The sequence below is a fragment of the Equus asinus genome, chromosome 20, assembly GCF_041296235.1.
Source record: "Equus asinus isolate D_3611 breed Donkey chromosome 20, EquAss-T2T_v2, whole genome shotgun sequence".
NCBI lineage: Eukaryota > Metazoa > Chordata > Mammalia > Perissodactyla > Equidae > Equus > Equus asinus.
Window position 1 is genome coordinate 43804375 of NC_091809.1, and position 25685 is coordinate 43830059.

At 39.6% G+C, this 25685-nt stretch overlaps 1 protein-coding gene across 4 annotated transcripts in view; it reads right to left on the reverse strand.

Moving 5' to 3' along the window:
- The window catches only part of TBCEL (tubulin folding cofactor E like), a 77819-nt gene extending 57336 nt beyond the window's left edge, over nucleotides 1-20483 (reverse strand). The window contains exons 1-2 of one of the 4 annotated variants that reach the window (XM_044751711.2): nucleotides 20281-20482; nucleotides 5532-5846 (exon numbers count right to left, since the gene is read on the reverse strand). Coding sequence is in view for 2 of the 4 variants with exons in the window: in XM_044751710.2 (XP_044607645.1) it covers nucleotides 18937-18942 (6 nt within the window). In the remaining 2 variants the exon portion in view is untranslated. Of the gene's footprint in view, nucleotides 1-5531; nucleotides 5847-18936; nucleotides 19023-20280 lie in introns of all 4 variants that reach the window. The other 3 variants (XM_044751710.2, XM_044751712.2, XM_014858839.3) reach the window with 3 other exon arrangements.
- Nucleotides 20484-25685: the final 5202 nt, after the last annotated feature.

Genomic DNA, 25685 nt, shown 5'->3' on the forward strand with positions numbered 1-25685 from the left:
AGTTACTTATAAATAGACCTAATCCTAACTACTACAGAATGTCATTTCTTTTGGTTTTGAGTTTGGGTAGAGTCTTCACTGTCTAACCTCAGCTAAGGGTCCAAAGATGCAGTAACTCCAGCATCCTCTCAGTATTTAGTATAGGTTAAAACAGATAATATTATACAACATGCTAACTTCTGACAACCTGCTAACCCGTTATCTTGAGGTGCTAGCCTATGATCTGTATTAAATATCAATCAAAATACAGGCAACTAGTTGACCTCTGTAGTTCCAACTATCAGATATCAAGCTTTCTACTAAAATAATCAGAAAAAGGAAGGAGGCTAAAGAATACTCAAAGAGGGAATATCATGAAAAAAGGTATAGCAATGAGAATGTACAATGGTATATATGAGAAACCACAAGACATCTAATAGAAGACAGCATCAGGAGTATCTAAATATGAACCTCAGAGGAGATCTTCTATGCTACATCAAGAGGCTGAACTTTATTCTGCAGGAAACAGGAAGAAACGAAAGGTTTTAAGGAAGGGAATACGCAACAACCAATTTTTTGGGAAAACTCACCCTGGCAGTTGTGTAGCTAATAAATATGAGGGAAACAAGATTGAAGTCAGGTAGAAGAGTTAGAAAGATACTGCAAAAATACAGAAGAGAGATGATGAGAGTCTGAAGCAATACAGTAGTAGTACAAATAGTAGCAGATTCAAGATCAATTTAGAAAGCAAGCTTTTCAGGAATTACAGGGGCTGAGGGGAAGGTGAAGTCAAGGCTGACCCCCAGGTCTCTAGTACAGGTGACCAGGTGACTGGTGATACCATTAAGTAAAAAGAAAATATGAAGAGATCTAGTTTTAAGGGGGAAAATGATGAATTCCATTTTACACATGTTCTATCTGGGGCATCTCTGGAATATGCAGGGAAACAGTCAGAAGTTGGAAGAGAAATGTAAGCTAGAGGTGAAGCTTTGGACATCACCAGGCTCCAGGAAATATTATGAATAAGAACAGTAGAACAATAGAACACTCAAGGACACTGATACTGAAGGGTCAGGCAGAGGAAGCAGAGTCATGAAGAAAAAGAAAGGGAACAACCAGAGAGTAGACTGCATAGTCAACATTTTGAGAAATTTTGATGAGAAGGGGAGGAGGAAGATGGGCTGATAAGCTACGCAGAAACAGGAGGGAGTAGGGAATAGAGGGCAACTGTCAAGATTTTTCCTCTTAAAATAGGAGAGACCTGAATATGGTTATAGATTACAGAGAAGTAGCAAGTAGAGCCGGAAAGGCTAAAAAGTACTACTGGTACATGGTCCTGGAAGAAACCAGCAGGAATGAGCCCTAAAAAACTTTTCAGAAGGCTGCCTGATGCTAACAAGATAATGTTGCACATTGTTTACCATTGGTGGTGACATATTTCCTTCACAATGTTGGACTAGTTTATTTTTGCTTATACAGTTTAATTATACCGAACATTAAGTATTTTTCTCATGTGAGTGTCTTAACTCCACTATCACATTATAAAGGGGAGTGGAGCTTTGTAATTCTATTTCTTTAGTATTCATTCAAAGCATCTGGTACAGTGCTATACATGGTAAGGGCTTAAGAAGTGTTGCTGAGTACTAAAATCACTAGCCTCCAGTGTGCTTAGAGAGAGCAGAGAATTCAGGTTGGGCAGTAGGTTTAAGACCACGCAGTTCTATCACTTAATAGTTTTGTGCCGTCAGGCAAGAAAGACACTATTTCTCTGGGATGCAAATGTCTTCATCTGTAAAATAAGATATTAATATCTATACTACTTGGATTAGAGTTGCTGTAGAGTTCTAACATACACAAACGTACTATTGGGATTACAAGGCTGTTGTAAGGCTCTAAAATACACAAATGTTATCCACTATCCATGGAAGTTGTAGTGTGCTTTCTAGAAAGCACATGGACATAGAAAATGGGCTCTGTCATTTACTAGCTGGGTAAAACATAAGCTAGTCATCTAACCTCTCTCTAATTTTCTCACCTATGGATGGGCTAAAATTTTCCTCTCAGATTTGTAATAATAATCTAAAAAAGGTATGAATATAAAAGTGGGCTTTAAACTTGGCCCATTTTCTAGATAACTACCAGGACCATGTCTACTATACTCTGTAAAATCAATTCACAAATGCCTATAATGCAGAGTAGACACTCACTGAGCACATGTCAATCTACTGAACAAAAGTTGTGTCTGTACAATTTACCAAAGTTGAGGCTACAGAATACATTTCATAGTGAATATATCACAAGTCACCTTGAAAATACAGGGCTGCCTGTCAGGATCCTCACCCGGGAGTTAAAGGATAGAGCCTGTTCTAGTCTAAGACAGTTCGTTCTTTCTATCCATACAGAATGTTTAGCGTCTGCTGCTGTCCTCCATCCCAGCACTGATTGTGTCAAAACTGAAGTGTGCGTTCATCTAGGACTTCAGGAACCTTCAGGTGGGAAGGTTCTTTTTCAATGTAAACTGAGCACCAACAGCAGACAGCACAGAGCAGGCGCTGTGCCACTAGTGACAGGCACCATAGTTCTAATCAAAGACCTGTCTCAAGCAGAATGCCAACAGAACTTTTAGAAATGTTTAACAAAAAGTCAAGGAAGTTACATTGCTATCTTCTATGCAATTGGCAGTTCAAAAGAATAAAAAGTGTGTGGTGAGGGTGCTGAACTGTCAGTGTCAAAATAATAGTCACTGAGTTTAAATAGCATCTTTTTAAAAGGAAGCTTCAGAACCACTTAAACTCAAACCTATTCAATTCAAGGGCAATAATCTTATACATAATTTAAATATAGACAAACTGAGGGATGGTAAGATTAGAGACATATTCAAGTTAAAATGAGTGTTAGTGAGCAAGCAATCGTGGGAACTTAAAAAAGTTATTCCTCATGGCCCCAGGCTTTAATAACCCTTCCAAGTAGTCTGGGTTTTTTTTTTTTTAATTCTTCTTTATTTTCTAAAGACTTAAAAGCAATGCTAGGCGCCTTCATTGGTCATTTTCCAGGATACTCTATTGGAATAGCTTTCCAGGAATGCAGATAGTATAGACGTTAATACATGGCTTTTAAATTAGAACATTAAGATTGCAAAATGGATCAGTAACATAAATCTACTCAAAATCTGTTGGGGCAGTTTGAGGAGGAACAGCAGGTGGGAAAGGAAAACTGAAAACCAAACAAATTGAAAAATGAGGAAATACAGGATGGAAAAAGATCTTTAACTGGAGCTTTTTAAAAGGTTTTTGGTGGGTAGAGGGGTAGTCTATGACTTTCTGGAAAGCACAGGTGTCAAATTACATCTGACTACCTCTACAGTTGGCAGAGTTCTAATGCATTTGTAAAAGTATTCTGAATTGGTGCTTAAAGCCAGGGGGCCAGGAATCTTGGGTGATGTTACTTGGTTCCATTACTAAGTAATGGAGTGTGCCTGTGAAAATCTCAACTCCTTTGTGCCTCGAATGCTGACTATAATATGCCCTTGTAAAGTGCTTGGAGAAAGTCAGGATAAAGCGTAAGCTGGAAGATAAGGTGCTCAGACACTTTGACCAAATAGATTAATATCAGAACAGAACATCTAGTCACCTAAGGGTCCTCAATTGCTATCAAACACTTTGTACTTTATGTTCCCAATCAAAGGATCAGGTCAAATTAGTACGAAACTCAACACAACTGAAAACAGAAAATAGGCCATTTGTGACCACTAACACTGGAGGATATACAAGGTATTTCCTCATGCTGGTATGCAAGGTCAATATTTACTTCACAAAAAAACTTCATGGTAGCGTACCATGCTTCGTAAAGTATGAATACTACCAGCCTCACTCACAACTTCCAAAAATATAAATACTACTCCACAGAGTCCCAAAATATAAATTTTAAATGTTATAAAAAATAGATTTATCTGCTTATATACATAGACTACCTCCAGGAGGACAAAATAGAAATTAATAAAATTAGTGTCTATGGTTGACTCCAGAGAGAGGAAATGAGGAATAAGGGTAGAAAGAAGATTTGCTTTTTGCCATCACCCATTTAAACCCCATCAACTCACCAGACACATATATCATCTTTTTTTTCAAACATTATCTTTTCAAAACATAAAACAGTTTCAAGTGATATACCTGGGAATGACCTAATAATTTGTCAAAGAGTTTTTTAACTCTTCATTATTATCAATCATTTATTTAAAAAATCCAAATTGGACCATGCAGAATCCAGAAATAATAATAATTTTAAAAGGAATTGGGGAGTGAGGAAGAAAAGAAATAAAACAGATGGCCAAATGAAACAGATACTTCTGTGAAACAGCATTGGGAAAGAAAAAGAAAGCAGGACAAAACACACCCGAGCCTCAGAACTAAACTACAATTAAATGAGAGATGGAGGTGAGATAAAGGGGTAAGATGACAGAGCCAGATGAGTGTTCTCTAGGCTTTTCCATGGCTTTAACAAGGGCAAAGCAAAATCTCCACTAGGAAGTGTACAGAAGGGCTGGAAGGATACCCTCAGGCCTGCAGGGTCAAGTCACTTCCTATGCTAGGCAAGTTAAATGAGGTAATAGAAGTTATCCAAATATTTCATCCAAATTACCCAAACTGTATCCAAATTATCATGACTGTGGAACCATCCCAGCTCTAGGAGGGAGAGGTTACAAAGCCATAAGCCTAAGGATGCTTTGGGAGCTTCAGGCCTCCCTGGGCCCTCACTGTGGAGACTAACAAAGAAAAGAGTGGTGCTTCCTGCAGTAGGAAGCCAATCCTGCAGGATTCAAATTACTGGAATAGCAAATAGTTGGGAACTGATTTACAGTTCTAAAAAGTAAATTGCAGTAATTCAAAGTATGCATTAATTTAGTATGAGACTAAATCTCCAGGAGGAGTTTTTGTAGCATAAAGATAATGGAGAAGACGGAAACACTCTCAAGTAGTTTAGAAGTATTCTCAGTCATTTGACACGCACCCATTTATTTCCAACTAATCAATCTTATCTATTCATCAGAGAAGTGCAGAAAAAACTACACTCTAAAAGCTACCTGCCAATATTTTGTTAAGAACATTTGACAACAAAACTTAGGTTAACCGTTTTGACCAAAGGCTCTACAATTTCACCTTTAACTTCCTTTGGTCAGACGACATTAGATTCCAGTCATTTCTCTCCACTTAGGTGCCTATTTCCTTTACAAGACAATCTGAGAAAAAGAATCTATTTACCACTTGTTTAATAAAAGCAGAGACAACAAATATACTTAGTTTTTTCTGCTATCTCTTTTTTGCACCTTATCAAGTGGTTCCAATTAGGCCTCTTTGCCTATGCATTTATTCATAAAATGTGTGCCCTCACCAAGCTTACAATCTCATTTCATTCTGTTCAACAAACAGGAAACAGATACTGAATCAGTGCCAAACACTGTGCTAAGCACTAAAAAAAGCAAGAATAAATAAAATCCAAAGTCTGCCCTCAAGGTACCCACAATCTAGAAGGAGATATATGGAGATAACACATACCTAAAATAAGCCATGTAGAAATAGTGAATTCAAACATAGGAAGTGATTAACTTTCGGAAGTACAATCAAGGAACTGTGAGGTGAATCCTGAGCCATTTTGAAAGACGATGAACATCAGGTTAACAGGATGAAGAACATTCCAGGCGCAGGAAATAACGGAACACGAACAGGCACAAGAGACGTGAAACATGGGCTAATAAGCGGTATTGCTAAAACATAAAATACGTGTGGTGGGGAGTGGGAGAAGCGAGCGATTCGACTGTAGAGTGGATGGTGGTCAGCTCCTGATTGACCTTGCTCACATTTGACCTTATCCTGTAGAGAGAAAAGTATGAAAAATTTTGATAGATCACTGTGAATACAGAGCAAGGATGGGGTTACCGATCTTTACGTAGAATAACAAGAGGTCAACAATGAGGACAACCTTAAACTCCCTAAAGGACTGGGCAGTCAGGAGTTTGTTGACCTTAGGGGAAGCCCTTTGAGTACAGACAAGGGAATAGAAACCACAGCAAAGAGTTAAAGAAAGAAATAAGTGAAGACAGTGAGATAGACCATGGCTTTGAGAAGCTTAGATGAAAGAGAAGAGATGGGACAGTTGAGACGAAAAACCACGTGTTTAGAGAGAGAGTTGTTATATCTTGTTTTTTTTTAAAAAAAAAACACAAAAGAGAAATTTACAGGCTGAGCCTGGGGCTTGGGTGGTGGTGGAGGAGGTCAACAACTAACAAAACACGTCTGAGGAGGAAAATCTCCTGAGTAGCTTCAAAGGGTCTCTTAGGATGACTTTCTCAAATTTTGCAAGTTTTTTTTTTTTTAAAGCCCATTTAACTTGTGCTTTGTGGACTCCTAACCTCATCCCCAGAAAGCTTCCTTTTCAAAAGACCCCACTATACCCAAACCCTGCCAGGGTCTTTGACATTTTAGGTAGCTGGGACTTTGTTTTCTAAATCTTTCTGATCTTCAACATAAGTGTCCCCCAATAAAACTCTGGAAAGTATATGTGTGTGTTATACATTTTCCCTCTAGGAAAAATTAAATAATGAATGAATAAAGGCCTATTGATAAGCTTTTTTTTAAATAAATAACTGCTTTAAAAAATACAAGTATTATACACTCCGAATTTTTAAAAATGTCCAGTTGAAAATAAGCAAAAACCCTGTAATCTCATGTAGTTTCCATGTAGATTACTTTCCCTTTTTATTAGCTCAGCTAAGCATGTAAATAAGTGTTACCAAAAGTTTTTCACATCTGAAGCATGTTTGGAGTCACAGCCGTACTAGAAAGGTTTGGTCGACAGATTTAGCAAGTAGATTAAGCCTGAGGATGCACTTTATGGTGTATATTTTTCCATGCTATGTAGATATATATTTTTTACACAAAGATTATTTTTAGATATATAGTTTTATAACCTGCCTTTTCGCTAAATAGCTCATGAAAAGCTTTCTATGTCAATAACTATATATCTACATAATCGTTTTTAAGGTTTGTACAGTGTTCCATTAACAAGCTTTTGCAGCTGAAGTCATTCATGACAGCTGTCTCTCCCATAAAAATGCTTCAGGGACGTTGTCCAGGCCAATAGAATTAGGCTAGCCAGTCTTCTTCTGAATGGCACTTCTAATTGCATTTATCATAAAGTACATATACCTGTAATTCCACCTCAGTCATCTCCCCTGAGCGTTATGTAATATACCTAAGAGGATGCTTTCTTGGGATGAAAAGTAAGGAAAATTAACTCTAATAACTTTCAAAACTCTTCTGTGGAGTTACAGTTCCCCAATTCACAAACTTACTCTAAGCATTCCAAGTGCGAACCTTGAGCGTAGCTGATAAATCCATTATCATAACACACCAGGCCACCAGGATTTCACACCCTACTTTGACCCACCCTATTTCTCAAAGCCTCTTCCTCAACTGAATACTAAACTAAATCCAAGTGTAATAATGTGGCACATCAACTTTTCTCAGTAGAAGATTTTTTTAAAAGTCCAACACTGCCAAATGACATGAGAATTCAGACTCCTGGGCATTCCTTGAATCACGCTATTAGTCGGGCCCTGCTACCCCCTTTTCTTATCACAGCACCTGTTTCTCCTTAAAAGCACCACAGACACTAAAACATCTAAGTCAAATTCTTTATTTCATTATATCAGTGACACCAAAGATGTCTAAATCATGACGCTACATTATTAGTGAGTGCGGCCTCACAGCTGTCTGTATTTTCTACTAAGAACGGTATTACACACGATGCACATTTGACATTAAACAAAGAGACAGTTTTCTCATCAACAAGTGCAAAACAGTAAGTATGACTGACTCTCACACTTGTAGTCTACTGTATGTAAACAAAGTACTTGACATTTCTGGCCCAAATGTACTAGCCCAAGAATTTTATGATTTTCATAAGAAAGTACCTTATTTGAGAGGAAAAAAATTGAGAAAATACTTCTATTTAGACTGAAGTACCTCTTTGTGTGAAAATATTTCCAAGCACTGCTTTCTTGATTTCCATGGCTTCTCACCGTCCAGAAAGCAGGCATCTATATCCCTATTAAATTAGGCACTCTGAACTATAGAAAAGTACTTTCCATACACTTAGAGCGATCACGACAACAACCACAGTTTAACATCCGCTACCCTTACTTCAATAGCTTCCAAGGAGAGTTCCACCCTCAGCCCGCCCCAACTCCTTCACAAACAAATTTGCAGCCACTCCTACCTTTCTATGCAGCCCAGATGCGACTGGAAAAATCTCAAGGCTTTAATGTTGCGCTTCCTCAAAATTCAGGAGTAGACATGCTTTCTCTTGAATCGATGTTCCCCATAAGTCAAGTGTCCCCAAACTGAGATTAACAATCATTTTAAAGCCTCGTAATTTTCCACAACCATCCTGATACTGACAAACTGACACTTATCTTTATTTACAGGACATGAAATTGACGTGACTTGCTCAGGTTTCTCCGGCCCAACCAGCATGCTAAGTCATACCTTCTGTATCCCTAATCTGTTGAGCCATGCTGTCTTTACTAAAAAAGGAATATTTTAAGTCAACTGTATACAGCATCACGCACAAGTCACAGAAATACACCTTATCAAAATATATGAAAACCATCACAGCCAAAATACCTCCTGTAACCACATAAAGTAACTTTTGAATCACAAAACTAAGCAGCAGGACTGACTGGTCTAGTGACCAAAGCGGAAAAAATTATTCTCGATTTTTCCTCCCCCCCAAAAAGCAACAAATATTAGTTTCTTCAATGGATTAGTTTTCATCAGAAGAAAATTATATATGCATGCTATTTTTCAGCTGTTGAATACACAAGTTTAAGGTCATTACACAGCTGTTTACAGATTACCCCATTATCTCTGCTCGTGTCACCTACTGAAGTTATCAAGTTAAAGCAAGGCCTCATTAGGAACAGACTGTTAGCTCATCACTCTGCAGGCTTCTAGAGTTTACAAACCACTCTGGTTAATAACTAGGGATTACCAGAATGTTAACCAGCCACAGAGAGTCTGCAAAAGTTTACAGGTCATAAAAAAAAAATTGAGTAGTCCCTCCCACATTTAGTATTCAGGCGGTATTACCTGGTGGTAATAAGTGCTGGTTCTAGAACTAAACTGCCTGCATATAAATCATGACTGACCACTTCTCTGTGTGACTGTGGGCAAGTTACTGCAGCTCTGTCTCCATTGCCTCATCTGTAAAAAGAGGTAACAGATAGCCCCTAACTCCTAGCTCATAGGGTTGCTGAAGAGTGAATGGAGACAATAAGGGTAAAAAGTGGTCAGCACAGTGCCTAGGACATAGAAAGCACTTAATAAATATCAGCTGATTATTACTTCTGCTGCTACTGCCACTCCTATTACTACTACCATCACCAGCCCGTGAGCACGGCAGCATGAATGGAGGGCTGGGGGACTTACTTGAAATTTTTGTTACATAGATTTAATCTAATTTTTTTGGTCCTGGGACAATGCTAATTAATACCAATTAATGATTTGGGCAATAAAACTGTCTGACATTTATAATGTCATTCCTCCTTAACTGGATGGTTTTCTCCTCTCCTCTCCAGCTGTCTAAATTTAATACATCCTTCAACACCCTACTCAGAATATGCTTTGGAGGTATACTTTTCAGATACTTCCTGCCATAATACTGTTTCCTTTGAGCTGAGCTCATGGTAGCTATTGACTAAAATATTCAATGAGCGATTAATCAATACATATTGGCATGACATCTTTTCATTTTGTCCCATATACTAGTATCAGTAGTTAAGTAACTCATGTGTAGTGATGTGCTTTTCATGTGTCTATGTCTTGTGTCCTTAGACTGTATAGCCCTTGAGGGTAAGGACCACATCATAATGCTTCTTTGTATCCATCACGGACGTACTTTGCACGTAACTGGCACCCAGGCAATGTGCTAGCCAGCCCTGGTGGTCTAGTGATTAAGATTAGGCTCTCTCACTGCTGCAACGCAGGTTTGTCTCCTGGTCAGGGGTCATACCACCCATCTGTCGGTTGTCACACTGTGGTGGCTGCGTGTTGCCGTGATGCCGTAGTACACAGTCACGGGAATTTCAGATACCAGCAGGGTCACCCATGGTGGACAGGTTTCAGCAAAGCTTCCAGAGCAAGACAGACTAGGAAGAAGGAACCTGGCCACCCACTTCTGAAAAAATTGGCCACAAAACCCCTATGAATAGCAGCGGAGCATTGTCTGATACAGCACCAGGAGGAGAGAGGATGGTGCAGAAAGACCAAGCAGGGTTCTGCTCTGCTGTGCACAGGGCCGCTAGGAGTCAGAAGTTCCTCAACAGCACTAAAAACAAATGTGCTAATCAATGTGTTTTCTAATCACTTCTGATTGTGCCTATCGAATTATTTTATAAAACATGAAAAGCAGTTTTATTAATAAACCCTGAGATCAGAGTACTTATGCACAAAAATCCTTCACAGCTACCACTGAAATACATAATTATGTCTATCTCTCCAAGGGGATTCCAAAAATAACAGATGACAATGATAGAGCAATGAATCAGTGGCAGAGTCAGAAATACCTGCTACCTAGCACAAGCTAAGTTCTTTCGCAAAGACTACAGCCACAATAGACTCAATACTGAATATGAGTTTTGTATACATACTATACCTTATATTCCATATGCAAGAGTTAATAATTTATGCCATACTTCAGAACAATAGGCACTGTTTAGTAACTAAAGATGAATATATGTGCACTGCTTGTGAGAACGCAAAATGGTACACCTGCTGTGGAAAACAGTTCCTCAAACGTTAAACATAGAATTCCCATATGCTCCAGCAATCCCACTTCAGGGTGTAGACCAAAAGAACTGAAATCAGGGACTTGAATAGATATTTATACACCAACGTTCACAGCAGCATAATTCGCAATAGTCAAAAGATGGAAACAACCCCAACATCCCTGGATAAATGAATGAATAAACAAAATGTGGTGTGTACATAGAATGGAGTATTATTCAGCTTTGAAAAGGAAAGAAATTCTGACACATGCTATAGCATGGATGAACACTGAAGACATAATGCTAAATGAAATAAGCCAGACAGAAAACAGCAAATACTGTATGATTCCACTTTATGAGGTATACAGAGTAGTCAAATTCAGAGAAAGTAGAATGTAGAAAGTAGAATGACGGTTGCCAGCAGCTGGAGAGAATAGGGAATGGGGAGTTATTGATTAATGGGTACAACAGTTTCAGTTTGGGAACATGAAAAGTTCTGGAGATAGATGGTTGCACAGCAATGTGAATGTACTTAATGCCACCAAGCTGTACACTTAAAAATGGTTAAAATGGTACATTTTATGATATATATATTTTACCACAATAAAAATATTTCAAAAAATGAAGGAATAAATAAAATATATGCTATATAAAAAAAAAGATGACTGTAGTTCCAAGTCCAAAGTTTCTGGTTCTCACTCTCTCAGCACACTTATCAAATTAATGCCAACAATTCACTTAAAGATCTTAAACAGTGAGGGACAAATGGCCACGTCACAATAAATGCATTTTGTGGAAGATCTGATTTACGATGTATAGTCTTCATTTATTTTTTCCTTGGCTCCTTTACTGATGTTCACGTGGAGATATGTCACTAATGGATAAGGGACTACAAAGAGCTAATATTTAAATTACAATCTCCAGAGGGTACTTGCCTTTACAAAACTTATGCCTTATTAATAGTGCCTATGAGAAAATATGATCCTTGTATAGAGTCACAATCAGGGTTTAATAATTTAGACTTGTTTTCAACATTTTAAGTGTTGCAATTCTTCCTGAAATTCTTTGCTCATTTAACTATGAACTAAATAATAATACCATGATTATAAATATAATAAAAATATTCTCAAAAAAGAAGTCTCTTTATTGAGAGAATGTTATCTGTCAATTAGAACTTAGTATCTGAGAGATTCATTGCATTAAATTATTCTTTTAAAATAAAATGTTATAAAGATATGTGTAAGCATGAGAGGGTAGGAAAAATGCTCAAGTTAATGGTTTCCTGAAAAATTGGCTCTCTTTTAAGAGTACCTAGTACAGTCAAGACTAATCACTAGAGAATTTATTTGCAGATTTGCCTACTCACTAAAATTTATTTGTAACCCCAAAATCAATAACTGCAGCACTTTCACAGTCATTTGCAGATACTCAAAGAGCAACAAAAAATTTGAGTTGCCCGACATGCACATTTCTAGCTGGGACAGAACAAGGCAGCACTCTGCCTTCTTGTTTCAGCTCATACTGTAAATAAGTGTCCTTTTCCTGATCTATTTTGGGCCATGGTTTTCATATTTTTGTATTTTGTTGTGATTTCAGTATTGAAATGGCCCCCAGGTGTAGTGCTGAAGTGCTGTCTAATGTTCCTAAGCACAAGAAGACTGTGATGTACCTTAGGGAGAAAATACAGTTAGATAAGGCTTATATAGTGCTATTCACTATGAATTCAAAGTTAACGAATCAACAATATATAGTGAATAATTAATAAGAAACACATATAAAACAAGGTTATGTACTGATCAGTTGATGGAAATGTCGTGACCAGAGGCTGGCAGGAACCTAAGCCTGTATTTTCCATAGGAGCAATGGTTCCATATTCACTCATTCAGTTTTTATGGCAACTTTACATAAGTACCATGACTAACAAGAATCGACTATATTTTGTTAAAGAAGACAATTCTGAAGGAAAAAGAATAACCAATATAACAGAAAAGAGAGCCCAGAAACAGGCCCATGTAAATATGACAGGAAGTGGCATAGAGATCAGTATGAAAAGGTTAAACTATTTAATAACTGGTCCCAGGACAAGTGAATATCAATTTGAGAAAAATGAAAGCGAATCCTCATTTCACGACATAAACTCAACTCCAGATAAAATTAAAAGGCAAACTTTACTCCTTTGAGAGAAAATAGTTATTTTTTCTAATAGGAGAAAAGCTCTAAGATCTTGATTTAGGGAAATATTTCATAATCAAAACATAAACAAAACTTGGGGCTGGCCCCGTGGCCGAGTGGTTAAGTTCGCGCGCTCCACTGCAGGCGGCCCAGTGTTTCGTTGGTTCGAATCCTGGGCGCGGACATGGCACTGCTCATCAGACCACGCTGAGGCAGCGTCCCACATGCCACAACTAGAAGAACCCACAACGAAGAATACACAACTATGTACCGGGGGGGTTTGGGGAGAAAAAGGAAAAAATAAAATCTTTAAAAAAAAAAAAAAAAAACATAAACAAAACTCATGAAGGAAAAGTTGACCAGTAAAATGAAAAACTTTTGATCATCAAAAGACATTAAACATGTAAAAGGACAAGCCAGAAATTGGAATAGGATAATTGCAACACATGTAACCAATTTGGAGAACACCTAAAGACAGTAAGAAAATGGTGAACAATCCAAATAGAAAAATGGACAAAAGACATGAACAAGCATTTATCAGAAGATAAAATTCATATGACAAATATATGTAAAAGATGTTCAATACTCAGAAACAAAAATTAAAGTCTTGATAAAATATCATTTGTAAAAATTAGCAAGACTTAAAAACTCACAATCCTAAGTGTTGGAGAAAATATGGAAGAGTGAGAACTCTTCTATTGCTGGTGGGAGTACAAACACCTCGGCAAACAATCTATCACTGTCTAGTGAAGTTGAATATGCACATACTCCGTGATACAGCACTTCTACTTCTCAGTGTAAACTCTCTAGGAACTTGTACACGTGCACCAGGAGACAAGCAAAAGAATGTCCACAACAGTACTGTCTGAAGTTACAAAAATCCTGGTGAAAAAAGGCCCTTATATCCAAGAACAGGCAATTGGATAAAACTGCATTATATTCATAAAATAAAATGGTACACAGCAATGGAAATTAACAATTGACAAATTCGCTATGACTGCTTCCTCAGCAACATGAATAACACTTAAAAATAATGTTGAATGGATAAAATAACTAATTATAAGAATATATACAGTACAATTCCATTTACACAAAATTTAAAAACATAGAAAATGAGTCATTGTTTAGGGTCACATACATATGTGGTAAAAACTGTATAGGAAAGTCAGAGAATAATAAAGAGGATTGTGGCATCCTTGGAGAGTGGGAGTACAATCAGGGAGAGGCACACAGGCAAAAACAGAACTCTTCATTCCCTCCTCAAACCTGCTCCTCCTCCACCAGTCCCCACCTCCAGTCATATTTGATTTCTCTCTTCCTCTCACATGCCCATGTAATCAATCAGCAAGACCAACCAACAGTGCCTTTAAAACACCCCAACTCTGCCCAGTTCTTTCCATCTCCATTACCGTACCCTGGTTCAAGCCTCCATCAACCTCTTACTAGGACTGCTGCAGTGATTTCCTCCCCGGTGTCTCATGACTACAATTCCTTCTCCACAATGTAGCCAAGCAATCTTTCCAAAATTTAAGTCAAATCACGTCCTTCAAGCTCTCCAATGGCTTCCCTTCACACTTGGAATAAAATCCAATCTCTTCATCAGTCTTCAGGGCTTCATTGACTTTGTTCTCTGCTTACCTCCCTAACGTTGCCTCCTCTCACCCTTTTCCTAGCCCACCAGGCTTCAGCTAGCATGGCTTTCCACTTCTGAAACCTGCCGAGCTGATTGCCCCTCTTAAGGCATTCACAGGAAGGCCCTTTTCCTCGCTCTTGGTTTAGCTGGCTTCATCTCAGCATTTAAACCTTAAATAAATTTAAATACAAATGTTACCTTCTCAGTGAGGCTGCCTCTGATCGCCCCATCAAAAATTGCACGGCTGCCACCGTCACCCACTTATCACTTCACGCGCTTTCATTCTTGACAGCACTTAGCATGATCTGTTCGTTCGTGCCTGTTTGAGGTCTCTCTCCACCAGAACCGAAGTCCCACAAAAGCAGGGATTTGTGAGTCCAGTTCAGTGTTACATGGAGCAGTGTCTGCCACATGGCAACAAATATTTGGTGGATGAATGAAAAAGTGAATTTTACTTTGAATAAACAGGAAGTGATATCTTCTATCAGTGAAATAAAAATCAAGTACATCAATGAGGAGTATGACAGAATGGGAAGTGAAATTTTGAAAAATCACTGGAAAAGCATTAGTCTAAGAAGAATTTTAGTTTAAATAATCCTTTCCCAACAGTACTAATAATAGATCACATTTCTAAGGACGATTAATGAATTATTAGTGAGAGTTTCACACAGCCACGGAGTCCTGAGTTTTGGAAGTGTCATCTGTTTAAATCTCCTGTTTTTAGAAGAGCACTGTGATTGAGAGCATGGAATTCAGTTTGGCCTGAGTGCAATCACAAATCTGCACTGAAATTTGAACAAGTTACTAACCTCTCTGGGCTGGCTTTCTCGTTCGTAAAATGGAGCTATTAATAGCTATCTCAGAATCATTGTGAAGATTAAATGAAATAAAGCTTTTAAAGCATCTAGTTTTGCCTTGCTTATAGTACATGACCAATAAATTGTAGACATTATTATGAAAGCTGAGAGTAGAAAAGTCCAGACAAATGGGAGAGCTTATTTGAGTCAAATAGCAACCAAACACCCTCTGCCTCTAACAGAGGTGAACTAATTAAATAGAATGTACCGAGAACGTACACAAGGACTAAATCCTTTCCCCTCCAAAAAGAAGACAAACGTACACAAAGGTAATACCTAAGTATGGACAAAGCACTTTCAGGACACCGAGGGAGTGGGTCTGTCCTCACTAAGGTCGGCCACACATAAAACTGAGTCTTAAAAGAGCCACACGAATTCCCCAGATGAGAAATAAGGGGAAAAGCACATGTCAAGGCGCAAGTAAGGGAAAGTGTGGCTGGTGTGGATGTGTGGGAGGAGGGCTGGAAGAAGATGGGCTGGCAGGACCAGATGGTAAGCTCTAAGGTCCTCGGTTTGAAAGTTTGCACTTCATTCTTCAGGCAAGGGGGCGATGAAGGGGAAAAAGCTTAACTTGCTAATTTGTTACCATCCTTCTAAAGAAGGCAAAACACCTTCATGACTTTAAACACCATATAGGTCCACTATCCGTTAGTCTAAAATGGAAAATAAATCTTAAGCCTGAATTCTTGAAACCACGAGCAATTTGCTTATTAACAATGATTGACATGGATCCTACTCTTAGCACTTTTCATTACTTCGATGACCAGTTATGCCAATCATTGCTATGATAACAGCAGACAAAATCTACCGTTTACCATGTACCTTACACAGTGTTGTTTTACATGTGTTATCTCTTTCAATTCTCACAACATCCTTATGAGGAGTCCTATTATTAACCCCATTTTACAGATGGGAAAACTAAAGCAAAGAGAGGTTACGGTCAGACAGCTCTAGTGAGTGAGAGAGACAGGATTCAAATCTAGGCTGCCTGACTCCAAAGCCCTAAAATTAAACCAATTTGCTGAACTGACACTGCTCAGTTCATTTATATCATTTGCTCAAAACTTATGTGTACCTACTATAATTTAAAGCCTCATGCTAGGTCAGTGAGTCTCAAATTTTACTGAACGGAAGAATTACCTAAGCAGATTCCTAGATTCTGATTCAGTAAGTCTAGGGTGGAATTTTCAAAACCTGACATTTTAACCATAAATTCAGTCAAATTCTGATTCACTTGGTTTCTAAACTATACTCTGATAAAGCCTGTGTTAGGTGTTCGATCCTAGAGATTGGGGGACACTTGAGCCTCCTGTCCTCTATGAGTTTACAATCTAAAAGGGGTAAAAAACAAGGTACACAAATAATATAAAACAATACAGGACAAGTGATGTAGACAATACAGGCAAGAAAGATCTCAGGAAGAGGGCTCATCTGTAATGAAATGAAGACGAGTAGGATTTCACAAAGAAAGAGAACACATTTCCCAGACTTTCAAGAATAATGTTATATACAAAGGAAGGTACAATGAGTAAATAGCTTGGCAGGAACAGAGGATTTGCATTTAGGAATGGAAAAACAATGTCCAAAAAAAAGTAGAGGCTGTACAATGCCAATGTCCACCTCAACAGTATGGGCTTTATTCAGCGCTGGCCCTGGAAGCTGCTAATGGTTTTTGAGGAGGGAAATGATAAATTATAGCAACACTCTTTGGAAGAACACTCCGATAAAGCTATGCAAGATCCAGTAGAATGAGAATAACAGGCAATGGGAATAGTTAGGCTGTTAGCATTCTAATCTCAAAGAAAGGAAGTCAGAACAGGGTAGTGGAAAAGATGAAAAAGGGCGGAATGGTAACCCAATAACTAATTGCACGTAGGGCAAAGGCAACAATCACAGCTAAATGATTTCTGCACCTCCTAAATCCAAATTGTATCACTATCAGTTTCACCTTACTTTTTAGAACTTTTTCTTATATAGCTAACTAGGCCCAAAATATATAAACAGTTCACTTATTTTAAACACAACCCACGAATAAAAGGTCAGTAAATAGGCCTCTGAGTAGCCAAAATACATGTCACATAGCTCATACACTAAAAAAAAAAGTATTACATATATGATATATATAATATATAGCATAATATATATTATATATATGTGAAAAAACATTATTCAGAGCTACACGATCTCATTTTACACAAAATTCCAACAAATGTAAGCATCTAATTTCCAAACCCACAGCAGTTTGGAAGCAAAAATTAGAAGGGGAAAAGAGCCTGCTATAGGTGGACATACTTAAAGAGTCTGAGATTCAAGAGAAGAAACGAAAACTATAAAAAAGCACACACAATCACTCAGGGTAAATTCTCCACGACTGTTTATTGACAGGTACACATGATTCCCAGAAAAATGAAATTAATGAGAATCTTCCTTAATGTTCCAAACAGCTACCACAAAGAGAAAACATGTAAACATTCATTAAAGCTAAATATTTTAAAACAAATATTTACCTCATTAAAAGATAATTTTTCAAGGATGGCTGATACATGCCAACATAGCCCCTCTCATCAGTAACCAAGATATAGTCAACAGTTAAATGTAAGAAAGATATTTTATAATACACAGTTTGAAGATGATAAGGATGTTTTTATAAGGCATCTAATCAAGAATGTGGCCTCACAGATGAAGTTTAACTTGGGCAATTCTTTCTTGATGGTTGTGCATTTGAATTCCATGTTCCAAATAACATGAAGGCATTCTCCACAAAAAATAACACTAGTGAACGGGTCTTAAATACATACCGTATAAATTTACCTACTGAAATCTGCAACATCATTTGACACTCAACATCCTGGAACAATAGGCTATGTGACAAATTTTAAAAGGACTTTAAACACAGCAACACATGAAGCCCTCTCACTTTGTTTACCAATACTCATTAATGTTCATTATAATACTATTCATATAAGGACCTCACTTATTTTATAAATAGATGAAAACATCATTTTTGTGGGGAGAATTAAGATGTTAACTAACTCAAAGTCTTGCTCAAGTTTATGACTAAGTTTAAAATATATACTAAAGCCATGAACCTATACCTATAATCATGCAGAAAAATGTTACCATGTGTTAATTACTGGAATAAGAAGAGTTAGGTTTCAGATTGACTTTTTTTTAAATAGCATAAAAGCAAATCACTGTATATTTACAAGACTAACATTAAAATTACCTTAGCTATGTTGTAGGGGTAAATCAACTAAATGGAACTAGGCCTCTCATATTTCAGACAGAGCAAAGGATAGAGAGAATTAAAGCACATACTTATTTCAAAAATTTCATTAAATGATCAGGCATTAGGATTACGGTACAAAACACCAGTCAAATATGCTACATGTTATAACTATGTAAACAAATGAAGCAGTCAATTGCACCTGGTTGGCGTCCTCTTCCTTCCCCCCGACCCTCCATCTCCTTACCATCATCCTTGCTTTCCAGAAGCAAACATGAGGACACACTGAAGCCAAAGAAACGTGCCTTGGAGATGGTGTTTTTCAAACTTCACCTTGTGACCCATAAATCAATTTAGTGGGTTTCGGTCAGAAGTTTTTAATGAAAGAGAGTGGAGTATAATAGAAATTATCAGAATGCATCACATATAATAAGAGTAAACACTGCTTTGTGAAACGTTTTGTTCATCGGTACCTTTGTACTAGATCATGATGTAAAATGTACTTTTTGCTACGGGGCATGATGGGAAAAAAAAATTTGAAAGCTCCTACCCTAGAACGTTTTCATTAGTCCTCATCACCTACACATAATCTCTCCTCAAGATGGACTCTGGACACCAAGTGAAGAGCTCCAGAGCCCGTAAAAAGAACTAGGAGATGCCTTAGCAAAGGCTGTACTCGGACCTGAAAGGATTGCTAACTTCCCCAAACAACAGCCCTAGGCAGTGCCGACAAGCTCCTGTAGCTTAGCAACCTTGAGAGTAGAGCTCCTCCTTCCTCCACTACTGTAAGCAGTTCAACTCTTCCAACCAACTTTCCTTAACTACAACTGCTAGAATCACTGTGTCCCAATCACTCACGTCAGCAATTCCCAGCAGTCTTCCTAGGAGAGGACCTAGAACTCCGTACTCCCCATTCTCAACACAGACCCGTACATTCCCGCCTCCTCACACATCCCAGGACAGGGTACCCACTTCCCAGGCCCCAGTTTATCCCAATCCCCTCATTCTCAGGGTCTTCCAACTTGGGGGCAAAACGATTCTCCCTAAAGCCCTTATTAAAATACCATCTCCTCTGATCAGCCCCTGGAAGGAGCAGGCCTAGTGTCCCAGGAACCTGCGAACACTCCTTTCCCCTCCCTAGGGACACGTCCTCTATTTTCTTTTTTTTTTTTTTTTTTGGTTCAGTGGGTCAGACAAGTTGCCTGTTTCCCCAGCAAACCCGGACTCATCTCCGGTTCCCATCAGCCAGGGACATCCTCCCATCCCCCCGCCCCTGGGGCACAGGGAGAAGCCTGGATTCTCCCAGGAACCGGTTCCCCCCATGCCCTGCTCCAACCCGGGGCCAAACTCCCCCTCGCAGCCCAGGGCCCTCCCCGCTCCGCCAGCCCGGGTCAGGCCCAGCCTCCCGCCAGCCCCCGGCAGGTGTCGCCTCCCTCCCCGTGGCCCAGGTGGGCCCCGTCCCGCTCCGAGTTCTTCCCGACGTCTCCTCACACGGCACCCCAGCAGGAGCTGCCCTCCGCGCCTCGGCTCCGGGGCGGAGCGCCTCGGGCCTCGAGAAGCCGGCGGAGCCGGCAGGCCGGGCTCCACTCACCCCTCAGCCCGGGAGGCGGGGAGCTGCTGCGGCGGCTCCTCGGGCTGCGCCTCGCCTCCCCCCTCCCGGCCACCGCCGTGGCCGCCGCTCAGCCTCGGGCCTGGTCCCGGCCGCCCCGGCCCGGCTCCGCTTCACCTCGGCCCCCACTCCGGCCGCTGGAGCCCGGTGTCCTGCATTGACCCGGAAGCAGCTTTTGCGGCCCAACAACAACACGTGACCCTTCCGCACGTGTTACGTCCGCTGCGTGGATCGGGGTGGGGGGGGGGGCGCGCAGGAGGAGCGGGTCCTCCCCAACCAAGCCCAGGTTGCCATGGCGACAGGGATGCGTGTGCTGGCCTGGTTATCACTAGAAACACACCTCATCTGCTCTTTCTCTTGCCTGTCATTTGAAAGGACACTCCCAGGTGCAAAGGAGGAGTACAAATTGTCACATCAGAATGAAATAGGGGCAGATCAGAGCAGAGCCTGGACAGCTCAGAGGCTGCTGCCTTACAGAAAGGAGCATTGAGCTGAACATTTCCAGACTTACCTGGAATTTTATCCTGTCTCCGACACTAATTTGCTGTGTGGCCTTGATCAACTCACTTATGTCTCTGACTTAAGTGTCCTCACTAGGTGAGCTCCAGGCTGTGATCTAATTTGATCCTAAGATGCTTTTGCATCAGGATTTGGTAGCACTCTGACCTTTATTCTGTGTCCCCTTTGCAAGCCTGCAGCATCCTGAGTTTTCAGTGCTTGACACCCATGGAATAATACCAGCTTCCATTCGGTACCAGGCGCTGTACATAAGCTGTTTCTAATTTTTACAACCTTCTAAAAGTAGGGATTTTGTAGAACTGAAAACTGAGGTTCAGAGAGGTGAAGTGATCTGCCCAAGAGTGCCCAGTTAGTAAAAGTGACCAGGCTGAGATTTGAATCCAGGTCAGTCTGGCACCCAAGTCAAATGCATGCACTTCACATTTGCTCCAGCTATTGCTGGACTTACATTGCTGGAGCTATTGCCCCAGCTCCACACACATTATATCTGACTGTTGAGCTATGGTTGGTTAAGTGCTTCTTTGTCCATTTCTTTTGCAGGAATGTATATGGAATAGGGACAGTGCTGGCTGATCCTGAAGAGAATTCAGCCTTATATGGACATGTTAGCCAAAGTGCTAGGAGTTGAAGAGGTCTACATGCATAAGGTGTGTGTGCTTTCATGCGGTGTGTATCAGGGAGCGGGTGAAAGATTGTACTGAGCATGCATGTGTATGTATTGGTTCCTAGAGGGAGGAAGACAAAATTCTTTAGGGGGAGACCCAGTAGCAGCTTATCACCATCAGTTCTTGGAGACTTCCTTCTCTCGTTTTGTTTTATCCCCTAGGTAGGGTATAGAGCAGTTAGACGAGAAGGAGCCTGAAAGAGCTGGGTAAAGAAATTGCTCTGAGGACCAAGAGGATGGTGAGCCAAGCACTGTGGCTTCCGTTGCAGAGATGGGGGCTTTCGTCTCCCTTCTGCAGAGAAAAGAGGACCTTTCTGGCACTTTAGGGTTAATGGCTTTGAGAGCATCAGGATCATTGGCATGACCACTGTCAGAAGTATCCTCAGTGGCCAGACTGTGAGAAGAGCAGAGTGAAATATACACAAAGGAGGGAGAACAAGGTGGATGCTGCAAGGACACTTTGTTGATAGACTTACTTGTGAGCTCAGGTACACCTGGGGACATCCAGAAACACTTAGGAAGCTAGATGTCCTATGAACAACTAGGAAAAAAAGGCAAGAAATTTGGGTTATTACAGTTAAATAGTGTATAATGTATATAAATACATATATGAGTATTGTCTGTAACTGGGTGTAATTAGTTACGTGCTTCTTTGTTCCTTTGAGATATCCTTGAGGCATTTTTCTTTTGTTCCTATGTCTCCCCCTATAGAGCAAACTCTTAAGATCAATCTCTCTCCCCGTTTTGTGTCTATCTCCGTAAGACAACCAGAATTATCTTTATAAAAATTATCTATCTGATCATGTTATTCCCTGGAGCCTAAAATCCTTCCGAGACTCCCCGAGACTCTCAGGGTAAAGCTGATACCAGCTCAACACAAGGTTGACATGAGGGAAGCCATATTGTAGAAAAGAAACCTTATTGTCACTTTGAATGACCTCTGATTAACTAGCCCAGACATACTCTGTAGATTTTCTGGCCCCTCCCAGCTGCGATAAGATGATAACTTTGTTCTTTTGAGTTCTCTAGGAATGTTTATGCTGATAGCCGTCATCAATGACAACTGAAAGAAGATCAGGGCACAGGGCATTGTTGCAGTCTCTGATGCATATCCAGTACAACGAAAGACTATCAGGAACTAAGACCAGATGTCTGCCCCTACCTGGAGATCAGATGGAGGCCCCACTCAGAGACCAGATGCCTCCCCCACCCAGAGACCAGCACTGTATATAGCTGGCCTGTACTCTTTGTTCTGTAAGATGGTTCTTTCAGACATTTGTCGGCCATCTTCCCTCTTGCTAGCAAGCTGTAATAAAAAACCCTTTCTCTCCTACCACCTTGCCTCTTGACTATTGGCATGTCTTGAGGCGGGCAGATGACCGCCCTCAGGGGGTAACAAAGTCACAGTTATTAAGATGTTCCTCCAGGCTTTTCATGAGCTGGGCCCTGCTGATCTCTCCAGACTCATCTCTTGCCTGTCTCCTCTTGCTCTATACCTGCTCTGTTCAACCTGGTAGCCACTAGCCACATGTGGCTATTTAAATTTAACTTAATTTTAATTTTTTAAATTAAGTTAAATTAAAATTGCATTTCCTGAGTTGCATGACACTAGCCACATTTCAGGTGCTCAGTAGCCATGTGTGACTCGTAGCTATCCTATGGGACAGTGCCAATACAGAATATTTTCATCATCACAGAAAGTTCTGTTGGGCTGTGCTGCTCTATACTCTCAATTCCTCATCTAGGATATGTTCTATGGGAATTCACTCTATTAAGGCCTTTGCTGGAAACATTTTTCTTCCAGGTCCTTGAACTGAAAACTATGCACAATTGCTTATTTTCTTGTTGTCTCCTTAATGAGCATGTAAGCCTCAATGGAGGCAAGAGCTAGGTGTATCTTTTCATCGTTGAGTCTCCATTGTCTCTAAAAGAGTCATATAGAAAAAGGAGGTGGGGCCAGCCTGCTAGCACAGTGGCTAAGTTTGCATGTTCTTCTTTGGCAGCCCAGGGTTCACCGGTTTGGATCCCAGGTACGGACCTACACACCACTTGGCAAGCCATGCTGTGCTGTGACAGGTGTCCCACATATAAAGTAGAGGAAGATGGTCATGGGTGTTAGCTCAGGGCCAGTCTTCCTCAGCAAAGAAAGGATTGGCAGCAGATGTTAGCTCAGGGCTAATTTTCCTCAAAAAATATTAAATAAGATAAATAAATAAAAAATAAAAAGGAGGGAGTGGACATTGAACTAAAGTGAGAGGAAGTAATAGAAAGGCAAATTTCTGGTCATTTTATTAGAAATTGTTGATGATTCAATTGTCTTTACTTACAAACAGCAATTTTATATGGTTCGACCTAATAACATGGTAGAACTTTGGAAAAATTGAAACTGCTTCAGTTAGTTCTAATGAGTTCCCCGTCACTGGGATAAATTAAGCAAAGGCAGAATCTCTTAGAGCAACATATAAATCATTCCTGAATCAGTTAGACTGGTTGACCAGCCTGATTCTAAGATTCTAAGTCTGTTTTCCTCCACTGAGTCTTTAATTCAGGGTTGAGTATGCTATCACAACAACCATAGCTAGCTGCAATCTATGTGCCAGACACTGCTCAAGATATTTCACAGAGATTATTTCCTTTAATCCTCACAATGATCTTATGAACTACATTTGGTACCATCAGATTTACCAAGTGAGACTCAGGTTAAGTAACACACCCAGCAACATACAGCTAGTAAATGGCAGAGGCTGAATTCATATTTTGGTCAGTCTGACACCAGAATCTGAGTTCATGATAACCCTGTAATGATGGGACATAGTTCTCTCATGAAGTTTCAGTCATATATTTGCACGTCCTTTTAATTCAACAGATGTTTCTTTTATAAGGGATGTATTCCTTGCACTTAGCTTGGTGGTTTGAAGAAAGCAAAGATTCATAAGGCATAGTCCCTACAATGTAGCTGGAAAAATAATGTATATGCTTAAATAACAGTGATATAGGAAAATTAAAGGTATATTACTTTAAGAAGAGGATAGGGGAGTCATCTTCTTACCTGAAGACTTCACCCAAGTAGGCAGAAGGATAAGGACAGAATTGTATGAGAATTCACAACCCCGGTACTGAGATGGGAACTAAGGAGAAGAGAAAAACATCTGCTTCGCTTGAAAGAATAATGACTGGTTTGGCAATTAAGCGTGCAGTACTGGTCCTGGTTTTTCCGCTAACCAGCCATGTCACTTGATCTCGTTCTACCTTAGAGCTTTATCTACCGAATAACCTGAATTGGATAAATTACTGTGGTGAACCAACTGAAATTATGTGTAAAATATTGCGTGTATACGTATATACACATTTTCAAGAGGAAATGTCATAGATTCCATTGGATTCACAAAGAAATCATAACTCAAAACAATTTTAGACTGCCTTGTTGCTTTAAATTCTGCAATTCTGAGATTCAATATTTTATTTTTATCAACATTATTGACACATCTGTTATGAAGTGGACTGTCATGCCAAGCTTAGTGACCAAGCAAAGGGCAGAGATATTTTTATTTTAAACTGGAGAGTCATACCTAGAACTATTTAGAAAGTATCTGGATTTCCTTACTGGGCAGAATACAGTCTTGAAAAAACAACCCAATTTGGTTTTCCACAATTTACATAAACAGATCAGTCATAGATGCTTAATTTTTAAGGAGGCCTTACATTTATTAAAATCGTTTGCAAAATTGCTGGAAGTCTCACTAACCCTTCTTAGTTTTTTTCATTGTGAAGAATAACATACATACAGAAAACTGGATATATATCATATACATAAATGTACAGCTCAGTGAATTATTACAAAGCAAAACCCCATGTAACTACCACCGTACCAAGTCACAGAACATTTGCCAGATTCCTAAACCCTCCCCTTCAGGCCCTACATCCACCATTCTCCCCAAAGTTAACTACTCTTCTGCCTTGTTATTGTAGCTTATTTTCCCTTGCTTTTAAACTGTATGTAAATGGAATCAAATGAGATGGCTTCTTTCACTTAACACCGTAGGAGTCATCATGATGTTGCATAGAGCTGTAGTTTATTCATTTTTGATGCTAAATAATATTTTATATTATAATCACACCCCCATTTATTTATCATTCCACTGTTGAAGGACATTCAGGTTGTTTCCAGTTTTCAGCTATCATGCATAAAGCTGTTATGGACATT